General features: G+C 39.0%; 3 protein-coding genes across 4 annotated transcripts in view; 1 reads left to right on the top strand and 2 right to left on the bottom strand.

The window, feature by feature from the left end:
• The window catches only part of slx4ip (SLX4 interacting protein), a 57386-nt gene extending 54066 nt beyond the window's left edge, over positions 1-3320 (bottom strand). Inside the window, exon 1 of the mRNA XM_057848319.1 lies at positions 7-3320. The gene's annotated coding sequence lies outside the window, so the exon portion shown is untranslated. The remainder of the gene's footprint in view (positions 1-6) is intronic.
• On the top strand, positions 472-5343 carry mkks (MKKS centrosomal shuttling protein). Its single transcript, XM_057848318.1, has 4 exons — positions 472-1504; positions 1673-1854; positions 2805-2915; positions 2985-5343. The coding sequence occupies exons 1-4, from the start codon at positions 532-534 to the stop codon at positions 3405-3407; spliced, it is 1689 nt and encodes a 562-aa protein (XP_057704301.1). The 5' UTR covers positions 472-531; the 3' UTR covers positions 3408-5343.
• Positions 3460-13119, bottom strand: srd5a2b (steroid-5-alpha-reductase, alpha polypeptide 2b). Of its 2 annotated transcripts, none has more exons than XM_057848323.1 (6): positions 13000-13117; positions 11360-11683; positions 11108-11268; positions 10482-10583; positions 8644-8794; positions 3460-3882 (listed from the first exon to the last, which is right to left on the bottom strand). In XM_057848323.1, exons 2-6 carry the CDS (start codon positions 11629-11631, stop codon positions 3816-3818), a joined length of 753 nt encoding a protein of 250 aa, XP_057704306.1. In that variant the 5' UTR covers positions 11632-11683; positions 13000-13117; the 3' UTR covers positions 3460-3815. The 2 variants fall into 2 exon arrangements, with proteins under 2 accessions (XP_057704306.1, XP_057704307.1); XM_057848324.1 differs by lacking the exon at positions 3460-3882 and adding an exon at positions 5352-8385 and having other exon boundaries at positions 13000-13119.
• Between the last annotated feature and the right edge of the window lie 86 nt (positions 13120-13205).

Below are 13205 nucleotides of genomic sequence, written 5' to 3' on the forward strand. Positions count from 1 at the left end.
ACTTACTGTAAAATACGATGATTTCCTACCGCCAATAGTTTTGAATCTGTTGTTCACTGATTCGTCTGCTAAAGATGACGTCAAATGACTTAAATTAGCGTAATTTTGCTCGCATTTAACACAGTGAAGACCAGAAACCTGGACTTTTTCTTTGTAAACCTGATGTCATTGAAAGTTTAAATTACACGTGAAATCTATTTTAACTAACAAATTCGAAACATTTTCACCATGCGACCGCTGGACAAGTAGGACCAGTAAGACCCAACGCTTTCAACGCTGCTATGGAAACCAGTATTCCGTATAGAAGCCTGTACTGTATTTGATTAGAGAGTTCGTCTAAGTGATTATATTTTGACCTACTCTTACCACTGCTATGTTGAATTAAACATTTATATCATTATCTATGAATGGTTTTATTTATTGACCTGTACGAAAGATTTTTCCCCCCCAGATAGCGTGTTAATTTTGATCTGGCAAATCTCTCATTAATTGACCAGACTTGCGTAGTGCTCCAAAAATGCAGTGATTGCGATGTCTCGACTCGTTAAGAAATCACCAGCCCTTTGCACTGATCTACCACTGGAAAATAAGGAATTCTTGTATAAGCTTAATCTTTTGGGACAGCTTTTTCGATCATGTTATGGTCCTCTGGGTGGACTGAAAAGCATCCACAATAACATCGGAGGGCAAGTTGTTACCACGTCAACATCATCAGTGATACTTTCAGCCATTTATTCGTCGACACCAATTCTAAATCTGGTTTTAACCTCCATTCGCGGTCACATTTCTCGTTTTAGTGACTGCGGCTTGTTTGCAGCTATTCTTTGTGTGAGTCTCTTTGAACACATCAAGAAGATAGGTCTAAAAGGAAACAAAGCTATAAGGGTTAATAAACACCTGCTGGGCATGTGCATCAAATACCTTCACCAAGAAGAATGTGATTGTAAAGTAAAACTCGACTTTTGCACAACTCAGAACTTAATCACGTTGTCCCGCAGTATTCTCTGCAGCAAACCAGCCATAATGCTAAAAGATTATGAAGCACTTCACATCAGTGAGTTGGCTGTTCAGGCGTTTCTGTTGACAGTGCCATCCCACAGTGGTGTAGTTACTCTGGGAACGACAGTAATTGTGCCTATTGAAGGGCCTCCTGTAATGGACTCTGCAGTATTTCCAGGATTATTAGTTGATATTCCGTATGGTTTGGAGATGAAAAATGTTCCATCAAATACCCTGCGTGTGCTATTGTTCAGTACGTCCCTTGCTGGAGATCTTTCTGAAATAGGAGATGGACAGATTGAAGTCCTGTATGGTGCTGACATGGACTCTCAGATCCTTGATGTTCTCCTTGAGATTGGCAAACAGGCGTTAAGAGATGATGTGAAGCTATGCGTTTGTCAGAAAGTCATCCATCCAGTTCTTCAGCACTTCTTGAGGAATCATGGCATCTTAGTTGTGGAGAGAGTAGGGATCAACTATATGCAGCCTCTTATTCAACTAACAGGTATCCACAACCTGCACATCATTTTTAAAAAATGTCTTGGTTACTATTACATCTTTGTAATACTTCAATTTATGGTAAATGTTAATTACAGTTTCACTGTGTATTGCATGTGTAGCCTGTACTGAATCATTTCGTGGGACCTCACTCAACATGTCTTTACTTACACAGGTGCCCAGCCTGTGGCAACCTTACACACCAAAATCCCTCTAAATGCCTACGGAAAGGTGGGAAATGTCACATCTAGACGGATTGGATCTAAGATGATGCTGCATTTATATCCTGACGAGGAATCCACCATTTGTACTGCAGTTCTCTGCCACAGGAATGAGACTATGTTAAATGAATTGAAGGTATGATTAGATTAAAAAAAACATTACTGGTGACAAATAGGCATGATGATATTCTGACGGTATGATAACCTTAAGCCAAGATATCACGGTATTGCAAATACAGCTTTAAATGTGTTCCTTTGTGATATCTGGGTTTATAAAAAACTTTTTTCCATTCAACAGGATTTTTAACATATTACCAAATTGGAACATAAGTATAATGTTATAATTAAAAAACAAATCCAAATAAAATTAAAATAAATGCAGTCCTTTAGGTGAGCCTAAACCCACAGCCCAACATTATTACCATCAGAACAAATTTTCCATAAAAAGCATGTGTAAATGACATGTATCATAGTTACATTATACACACACTCTCTTTCTCAACACAAGAAAAGCCCGAGAAAAAAAAAAAAAAAAACACATATTTTACAACTGCTAGACACACTAAAAACGCTGGAGTTAACTCTCGTAGCTGGTGGGAAACGTTCATGCCAGTGTTTACTAGCCTTTAATTTTGTATAAATGCGAAATCATATAGGAGGTATTGCCTTCTCGGCAGCTACCCTCCTCAAACATGTTTTACATGCCGGTTGGCCCTCCTCCTCTATGCCGCAGCCATCTGTAACTTTTCTGTAGCCGAAGTATTCCCATACCAGTGATTTTGTTTTCTTCGATGGGGGAAAAAAGTTCAGGTGTTTCACCTCCTCCAGCCATCGTGTAGCACAGCTGCCTCACAGACACTGAGCAACAACAGGTGGGGGAGGGTTGAGCCTTACAGCTGCAAACAAGGGATTTCTCCATGCATTTTTGGGACATAAAAAATGGCTAATACCCTAGGGACGGTATGACGTTAAATTTTTGCGGTTTTGAAACCTTGATATTTTCATACCATGGTATACCTTGAAACCGGTAATCGGCACATCTATAGTGGAGGATAATTGTAATTTTTTTCTGTGTGACCCTGACAGGTGGCATGGCAAAAGACAGAACACATATTAAGACTTACCCTGAGGGAACCATTTGCATTACTTGGAGGTGGATGCACTGAGACCCATTTAGCTGCGTACATTAGACACCGAGTAAGTGCAAAACTTATTTAGGTTTATTTGTTATTTCTTAGCTTCTTAATGGTTTTATTTGAATCCTAGTGTGACACTACTGTAAGCGCCTCAGCGCTAGGCTACTCGCAAACAGAGTACCTGCTTGGTGTGGAGGCTTTCTGTAAATCTCTCGAGTCAGTGGCTGTGGCACTACAGCACGATGGTGGGGATTCTCTCATTGATATGACCCACGGTCACCACTGGACTCTTCCAAAAGATGTGATGCAAGACGACATCGGGACTTGCGTTAGCAGGTGTGGCTGTGGACTGATGGAGAATAGCAACACTAACAAGTGGTGTTACTTGAACACTAACTATCCGGTGTTCTCACCTGTGTCATCTTGTGAAAATGTTATCGTGCACGCGAGTGTGCTTGACTCCTTCACTGCAAAACTCAATGCTCTCCAAGTTGCGGTAGAAACTGTAAACGTTCTCCTCGATATACGATATTTAATACAAGATGTGAACTAAATCAAAATGTTAATAATTGTTTGTGAGCAGAAAAAATGTGGTTTTTACAATATATATTCAGTTCAAACTTTATTCAGGACACTTGGTCCAATTGACGACCATTAAAAATTTAGAAACATGCACAGAGTGAAGAAGAGGGACAATGACGAAGAGGAGGAGCTGGAAGACACAAATGAATCTGGGTAATCAAAAGACCGGAAAAAAATCAAGCAAACCTCAGGATTCCTTGCACAAATGTTTTGCAACATGATTTTAAGATCTACTAAATGTATTCAGCCCTGACTGCCAGCAAGACAGTTCTTGCCAATAAACTTACTTTTGAACATGAACAGAAAATATTGCAAATTCATAGTTCATATAAGTTCTGCTGGTCCGCCCATGGTTGTCATATCACAATGGGATGTTTTTTCAAAGTAAAAATGGAATCAAGGCCTTTCGAGACTTGGGGTAGTGCTTGAATTTCTTCTTGTAAAACCTTTAGGAGAAAAAAAGGGTGGGGGGCAAATGATTCAGTTGGTAGGGGAGAGCGGGGTTTGTTGTCCCATGAGTTGGTTGTCACTCTTTCCATAACTCCAGAGGACGGTGTTTAATCTCATAATATCAGTTCTAAAATAATATTTGTGTCCAGAAAAATATCAACCCAATTTTTAATGAAAATCACACATCACTTTGAAGTATAAGGCAAATAGTACTTTCAAAATGTTATGGTTCACTAATTCTTTTTAATGGCTTTTACATAATAGGTTTATAAATATGAAAGTGTTACCATAGAAAAGTATTAGGGCAAAGCTAAAAGTTAGCAAAAAAGTCCACCCTCGTTGTCGCAATTTGGATGGGGATGGTTGTCACATCAACCTATCCTAATTATTAACCCTATATTTTAGCCTACAATGAAGTTTTCAAAATATTATTAGCCATGGTGAGGAGTAATGCATCACATTTACTACGATACATTTACTTGAGTAACGTTTTGAGAAAAATGTACTTCAAAGAGTAGTTTTACTAAGCCATACTTTTTATTTGAGTAGGTTTGTAACAAAAAAAAAGCTACTCTTGCTCCAATACTTTGGGCTACACTAGTTGTTACTTTTTTGTCAACATGCCAAAAGTAGCTCTATGGGACATCGCAACAATAATCACATGAATCCATTATACCAATCAGACTCAAGCTTCCCGTTTATGATCACGCAGGCCTGTTCAATCACGTTTAAAGTGAAGTAAGAAATTATTTGAAAATTATTTGTCATCAACATGACTCGAACGTGCAGATTTTAACCTCTTTCCCAGTTTTTAATTGGCACCGATCAACCACAGAAAACTGGAGATATTATCCTTTTAATTTCATAATAGGAACTATTCACTATTCAAGAAACTATTTTCCCCACTAGAGGGCACACATGCTCTTTGGACGAATGGTGCTTCAGTTCTGTATTTTTTGTTTCTCTTCCTGGAATTCAATGTTTTTTTTTTGTTTTTGTTTTTTTTTTTTTTAAATTTGGTTTAATGTGGTTATGTAATGCGTTATTGTACAGAATAATAATAACAGTTCATATAGATAACTGTGCTGGGGGAAAAGTTACCATCGTTTAAAAAAATAAATAAACATCATATACAGTTACAACATTACCCATTGCTTGAGTATTCTTTTCACCAAATACGTCTATTACTTGTAGTTAAGTCGATTTTTTTGGATTACTACTTTTACTTGAGTAATATTTTGAAGTTACGCTAACGTTACTTGAGTAAAATTTTTGGCTACTCCACCCACCTCTGGTGACAAGTCTGACAACCATACCCATTCACAAAGTGTCAGGCTGTCAAGTGTACATACAGTATACACAGTATTACCTTTTATTCATATAAACATATACAGTGGGGAGGTCAAGTATTTGATACAATGCCGATTTTGCTGGTTTTCCCACTTGCAAAGCATGTAGAGGTCTGTAATTTGTATCATAAGTTCTCTTCAACTGTGAGGGACGGAATCTAATACAAAAAAAAATCACGGTGTATGATTTTTAAATAATAAATTTGCATTTAATTGCATGAAATAAGTATTTGATACATCACAAAAATCAAACTTAATATTTGGTACAGAAAACTTTGTTTGCTATTACAGATACCAAACGTTTCCTGTAGTCCTTGACAAGGTTTGCACACACTGCAGCAGGGATTTTGGCCCACTCCTCCAAGCAAATCTTCTCCAGAGCCTTCAGGTTTCGGGGCTGCTGCCGGGCAACACGGACTTTCAGCTCCCTCCATAGATTTTCTGTCGGGTTCAGATCTGGTGACTGGCTAGGCCACTCCAGGAGCTTAAGATGCTTCTTACGGAGCCACTCTTTAGTTGCCTTGGCTGTGTGCTTTGGGTCGTTGTCATGCTGGAAGACCCAGCCACGACCCATCTTCAGGGCTCTCACTGAAGGAAGGAGGTTGTCAGCCAAGATCTAGCGATACATAGCCCCATCCATCCTCCCCTCAATACGGTGCAGTCGTCCTGTACCCTTGGCAGAGAAGCAGCCCCAAAAAATGTTTCCTCCTCCATGTTTCACGGTTGGGATGGTGTTCTTGGGGTTGTAAGTGTCTACAATTTCTTGCTGGAACTCCTCGACGTGAAGGTCGCCACCGAGCAAGAAATTTAATTAATTAATTAATTTTCATTTTTGGGGGGCGGAGGGTCCAACCTCCTAAAACTACTGAAATGCAAAGAAAACTTTTGGCACAGTTATTTCTATAACACATACAAAAACTGATTTTTTTTTCAAAATTGTATTTTTTCAATGACTTGCAAAATAAAAGTTAACAAAAACAGCAATAACCCCAACCTCCATCTCCTAATTTTTATTTTCCCACATTTCCTCACATACTAAATGCCAAATCTCAATTTTAACTACTTAAGAACATAGGATGTATATTAAAATTGAACTTAATATAAACATTTACTTTTGCTTTGTTTTTTGTTTTTGGTTTTAATAATAAAGATATAAGTGACATACATTCAGAAAAATAAGTACAAATGACTTATATTATGTAAAGTGAAATGGAATATATTTTGAAGATCGCGTATAGACTTTTTTAAATCATAAGGAAATGAATAAGCCTAACATAAATGAACAAATATACAATGTCCAAAGTGCACATTGACAGCTAAGATGTTCTGAACATCCCCATCAGAGCAAATAAAACTAAATATGCTAAATAAGCCTCCTCAACTCTTTCCTTGCTCTTAAAGATTTGATCCATCTCCTGTTGCATTGCCCTTTTTTTGTTGCATCAATTCAACAAACTTTTTTGTTTGTTTTTTGCTGTTCCAGAAAACATGCACATTTGAACCAATCAGAGCTTACTATCTCTGTTGACCACATGTCAGTATGTCAGCCAGTTGAACAGATAAATGAGTCCAGGCATTTTGCTTTGCCGCGTGCATTCGCACATTGACGTGACTCATCATAATCTGATGTTAGCAGGTAGATTGTTTTCTTCTTGGAAATGAAATGCATGTGTGGCAGTTTAGCATTTTTTTTACATAAGTTTTGACAGTAGCAATCATATTTTTGGAATCAAAGCAGAGTGTACCGGAACAGCATTCAGGCCCTGAATCTTATACCGGAACTGCGTTCCTGCCCTGAATCTTATACCGGAACTGCCTTCCTGACCGTTCTGGCCCACTTTCACCCTTGGTTGTACTCATCCTTCTTTTTCCTCCAAACACGACGAGCCGAGTTTAGACCAAAAAGTTCAATTTTGGTCTCATCCGACCACATGACCTTCTCCCATTGCTCCTCTGGATCATCCAGATGGTCAGTGGCAAACTTCAGACGTGTCTGGACATGCACTGGCTTCAGCAGCGGGACCTTGCGTGCGCTGTAGGATTTTAATCCATGACGGCGTAATGTGTTTCCGATGGTTTTCTTCGAGACTGTGGTTCCAGCTCTCTTCAGGTCATTGACCAGGTCCTGCCGTGTAGTTCTGGGCTGATCCCTCACCTTCCTCATGATCAGTGATCCCCCACGAGGTGAGATCTTGCATGGAGCCCCAGAACGAGGCAGATTGACCGTCAACTTGAACTTCTTCCATTTTCTAATAATCGCTTCAACAGTTGTTACCTTCTCACCAAGCTGCTTGCTTATTTTCCTGTAGCCCATCATAGCCTTGTGCAGGTCTATTATTTTATCCCTGATGTCCTTACACAGCTCTTTGGTCTTGGCCATTGTGGAGAGGTTGGAGTTTGTTTGTTTGAGCATGTGAACAGGTGTCTTTTATACAGGTAACAAGTTCAAACAGGTGCAGTTACTTCCGGTAATGAGTGGAGAACAGGAGGGGTTCTTAAAAAAGAACTAAGAGCCGAAATATTTACTAGTTGGTAATGTATCAAATTCTTATTTCATGCAGTTAAATACAAATTTATTATTTAAAAATTATACAATGTGATTTTCGGGATTTTTGTATTAGATTCCGTCCCTCACAGTTGAAGAGAACTTATGATACAAATTACAGACCTCTACATGGCTTGCAAGTGGGAAAACCAGCAAAATCGGCAGTGTATCAAATACTTGTTCTCCCCACTGTATCTGTTCATTTCACAATGTCACACATAATCATTTATTGTTCCCATAACACTATGTTTTGTCCACTTTGTGGACACCGTGGACAAGTACTGTTTTCCTTACAAGGAGTCATTCTTTGTTCAAGGTTACTGATAAAGATGGACAGTGAATTTCTATTTTCCTTCTTTTCCCTGATGTCCACATTTTCTTCACTCGCTGTTTTTCTCATGAAGGGGCTGGCACTAGTCTGCCGCCTGGTATAACGACAAATATAAACTGCATGATCTCGAGGGTTCGAGACAGATCTTCTTGGGGGCACCTGCGTGGGGCTCTCGGAGCCTTTTGAAGACGAATAAAGTCGATTTTCTCTCTCTATTTTTTTTTTCCCCTAATTGTGTGTCATCATTTTCTGTTCATTAAGAGAATAAAATAACCTGTAAACAAAGAAAATTGACTTTTTTCTTCTTCACTAACAAAACAGTATTAAGAGAATGAAAAAAATAAATAAACTGGAAAATTAAAAGGATGTTAAATCCAAGCCAAAATACGAAGCTTCCCTATAATAAATGAATTATTGTTCTATTTCTATTATTTGGAAGATATTCATAAAAGAGAAAAATGTGGCAACCAGCCCTCTTCTCCCCTACATTATATAGTAACATTTGTTCTGTTGAGTTTCTAGTAATTGTCACCTGTGATGATAAATGGCTCTTGGACCAATGAAGCATGCAGCAAATACAGCAAAGGAGAGTGATGGAATGCTCCAAGTGGCTATGGCGTAGCCAAACCACTCAAGGATCTCTCCAAAGTAATTTGGAGCCGATATATATTCAAAAAGGCCTCCTGGAGGAAAAATGAAAACGTCAGTGATTCTATCCATACAGTGGGGCAAATAAGTATTTAGTCAACCACTAATTGTGCAAGTTCTCCCACTTGAAAATATTAGAGAGGCCTGTAATTGTCAACATGGGTAAACCTCAACCATAAGAGACAATGTGGATATAAAAAAAAAAAAAAAAAACAACAACAACGGAAAATCACATTGTTTGATTTTTAAAGAATTTATTTGCAAATCATGGCGGAAAATAAGTATTTGGTCAATACCAAAAGTTCATCTCAATTCTTTGTCTTGTACCCTTTGTTGGCTATAACGGAGGGCAAACGTTTTCTGTAACTCTTCACAAGCTTTTCACACACTGTTGCTGGTATTTTGGCCCATTCCTCCATGCAGATCCCCTCTAGAGCAGTGATGTTTTGAGGGCTTTCGTTGGGCAACACGGACTTTCAACTCCCTCCACAGATTTTCTATGGGGTTGAGATCTGGAGACTGGCTAGGCCACTCCAGGACCTTGAAATGCTTCTTACGAAGCCACTCCTTTGTTGCCCTGGCTGTGTGTTTGGGATCATTGTTATGCTGAAAGACCCAGCCACGTCTCATCTTGAATGCCCATGCTGATGGAAGGAGATTTTCACTCAAAATCTCTTGATACATGGCCCCGTTCATTCTTTCCTTTACAAAGATCAGTCGTCCTGGTCCCAAAGCATGTTTCCACCCCCATGCTTCACAGTGGGTATGGTGTTCTTTGGATGGAATTCAGTATTCCTTTTCCTCCAAATACGAGAACCTGAGTTTCTACCAAAAAGTTCCATTTTGGTTTTATCTGACCATAACACATTCTTCCAGTCCTCTTCTGGATCATCCAAATGCTTTCTAGCTAACCCCAGACGGGCCTGGATGTGTACTTTCTTCAGCAGGGGGACACGTCTGGCAGTGCAGGATTTGAGTCCCTGGCGGCGCATTGTGTTACTGATAGTAGCCTTTGTTACTGTGGTCCCAACTCTCTGTAGGTCATTCACTATAGGTCCCCCCGTATGGTTCTGGGATTTTTGCTCACCGTTCTTGTTATCATTTTGACGCCACGGGGTGAGATCTTGCATGGAGCCCCAGATCGAGGGAGATTATCAGTGATCCTGTATGTCTTCCATTTTTTAATAATTGCTCCCACAGTTGATTTCTTTACACCAAGCATTTTACCTATTGGAGATTCAGTCTTCCCAGCTTGGTGCAGGTCTACAATTTTGTCTCTGGTGTCCTTCGACAGCTCTTTGGTCTTGGCCATATTGGAGTTTGGAGTGTGACTGACTAAGGTTGTGGACAGGTGTCTTTTATACCGATAATGAGTTAAAACAGGTGCCATCAATACAGGTAACGAGTGGAGCCTCGTTAGACCTCGTTAGAAGACGTTAGACCTCTTTGACAGCCAGAAATCTTGCTTGTTTGTAGGTGACCAAATACCTATCTTCCAATCTAATTTGGAAATAAATTCTTTAAAAAACAAACAATGTGATTTTCTTTTTTTTTTTTTCCCTCATTCTGTCTCTCGTGGTTGAGGTTTACCCATGTTGACAATTACAGGCCTCTCTAATCTTTTCAAGTAGGAGAACTTGCACAATTGGTGGTTGACTAAATACTTATTTGCCCCACTGTAAGTATAACATGAGTTAATGGGAGAGTAATACTTTTTCTCACCTCGGGGAACCTTGTACTTCACTTCTCCCTTTTTCCTTAGTTTACGAAGGCAAATATCACTGTGTATGTTGATTGCCATTCCGATGTAAAATAGGAATAAACCTATGAAAAATCTTCATCAATTATTCATTGTAAAAAATATGCTATTAGTACACAGGTGGACAACATTAAAGCATTGGGTGCCTCTGACGGTGCCAGACTTCCAACCCATTTTGACTGGGAGAGGCTTATAGTGAATGATCCCTACTAAGCATCCCAGTCAAAACGGATTTGACGTCTAACCCCGTCAATGGCACTCAATCAGGAACATTCAGTCCATCCAGTCAAAATGAATTGGACATCTATCGACGTCAATGAGTTAATTCATGGAATAACATTAAATCCATTTTTAAAAAGTAGGAATGTTGTTGACCTCGTGCCTTTAGTTTCTGTATCGTGGGCTTTGATATTTCATGCATTACATTTTTACAGCAACTATGTTCATCCAGCTAGTAACATTAAAGCGGCCAGTGATTTAATTTTCATTTATATTCACTTTTCTCATTTTCTAGTTATTACAGCGATCATGTGTAATATGAAAGGAATGCATACATAATGTAAAAGCTTCATTATTGTTTGGAACCCACCAATTTTGAGGCAGTTGTAAGTTTCCCACTCCTCAATTTGAGCACAATGCAGCAGGTAGTGACCCTGCAAGAATCCATTCACCGAGCAAGACATAACTGCTTTTACCATGATGTCCAGAGGGTAAGGTTGTCCTTTGACCAGGAGTGAATAGATGAATGTTCTGGAAAGAAAGATCAATTACTGGCTGTGCAGATTATAACTAAACAAATGCAAATAGGTATCTGATCACTCGGAAAGTGTTTTTCCTTTACCTGTGAAAGTAGTGTGGGCAAAATGTTCCAAGCAGTAGCACCTTCCCCAAACTGTTACGTTCATGTGAAGTGAACATCAGTAGTAATGGGATTAGAAAAGACGGTAATTCTTGGATGAACCAAGCTAAGCGAGCAGGCACCATCTTGGTGTTTGTGGGTGCCATGTGGCGGCCATAGCTTTTTTGGCATTTCCTGTGGAGGTACAGATGCATTATACCTGCCAGGAACATGGCCAAGCTCAGATAGTCGAGTAAATCCTTGTTGCACTGCATCCTGGCAGTTTTCTTTCACTCTTAAGAAGTCATGAAAGATCTCTAACAGCCACTGTGGAGACGCAAAAGCAAAGAGAAAACTGTCTACCAGGAGTTTGTTGTTTGCATTAAACAAATGTGAATTTGTTAACTCATTGGCTGCCATTGACAGATGTCCAATCCATTTGAACTGGAAAGGCTACCAGCGAAGGAACGAACGCCAGCCCTTCCAGTTCAAATCGATATGACGTATACTCGTCAAAAAATAAGTTAAATTCACAGCAGTTTGGACGTCTATCATTGCCAATTGTGCTGAAAGTGAACATTTTTCCTCTTTGAAGGTGTATAGTGAATTATTGAGTACAACATTGATCTTCATTTTATGAATATATAGTGTAAGGCAAGTGTAATAAGTCTTTAGTCACACCAGTGGTATTGTTAGGATGGCGGAAGAATAAGTCATGGCTTCCAGTGAGTATATCAGCTTTGTGTCCAGTAAAAAGCCCTTTTGTTTGTACATGGAAACACCAGCATTATTTTTCAGTAATTTTATTTTGTGGTGTGCCATCACATTTTTCTTACGTATACGCAGAATTTAAGGAGGGACCAGGGAGGGGGGGGTGTTATAGTCCTCCCCTGGCGGCCGAAAAAGTCATTGCATGTAACTTTCCAGCATATGAATTTAAAATTGACTTTGCCGGTAAAATGCTGTCTATAAAAGTTGTAAAGCAATAAAACAAACAATCTTTTAAATCTGATTTTGAAGTTTTATTAAGTACGTTCAGTGTGGTTAATTATACTCTGTTCACTCTGTTAGTTATATAGCAAACAAATTAATTGAATTGAATAATTTCAAAAGGTTTATTCGTTAAAATTATAGATTATAAAAGTATTTAAAAAATCATGTTAGCTGTTATGCTGGCAAAGCTAAGCTGAGGGTTAACTTTAGCACAAAATGTCCTCTCTGTTAGTGTCTACTCTGCTATGTCCAAATGGCACCCTACAAAGACAACTCATTTCTTATAAAATGAAAAAGCATTTCACTCGTTAATATAGATCCGATCCAAGTTTGAATATGGGAATGACTGCAGCAAAGTTCTGTGTAATGATGCTTGTCTCCAAAACATTTTGTATTTGACTCTTCCTACTAGACACTTTTCAAATGGACTACAACTATAATCTTGGCCAATACTGTATCGCCATGGTTTCAATCCCAGAGCCAGTCCAGTTCTGGGGGCTTTGAAATCTCCAAATTTGTCTAGCAATCATCTTGATAAATAAAACTGTTTTTAGAAAACAAAACCAGGAGATGTATCAGAGCCAGTTCGGTAGATAACATTGGACAATCCCAAGACATGAACCTTTCATATAAATGATCCTATAAATTACCTTGGCAGTTGCACTGTTGATAGGCGGGTCAAACTACACTGTGTATTGTACAGTCAGATCAACAAGGAATACCCAAGTCTGAAGGCTATACTCCTCCCTGGCTCCCCCCAATGTAGCTATAATTCTTTTATTGAAAGCCTTTGTATTTTTTTCTGTTGGTTCACCAGGCTTTGAATCTAAGACAAAAGGGTTCAAAGCAACATTGA

The sequence above is a fragment of the Corythoichthys intestinalis genome, chromosome 10 (genome assembly GCF_030265065.1).
Source record: "Corythoichthys intestinalis isolate RoL2023-P3 chromosome 10, ASM3026506v1, whole genome shotgun sequence".
Lineage (NCBI taxonomy): Eukaryota > Metazoa > Chordata > Actinopteri > Syngnathiformes > Syngnathidae > Corythoichthys > Corythoichthys intestinalis.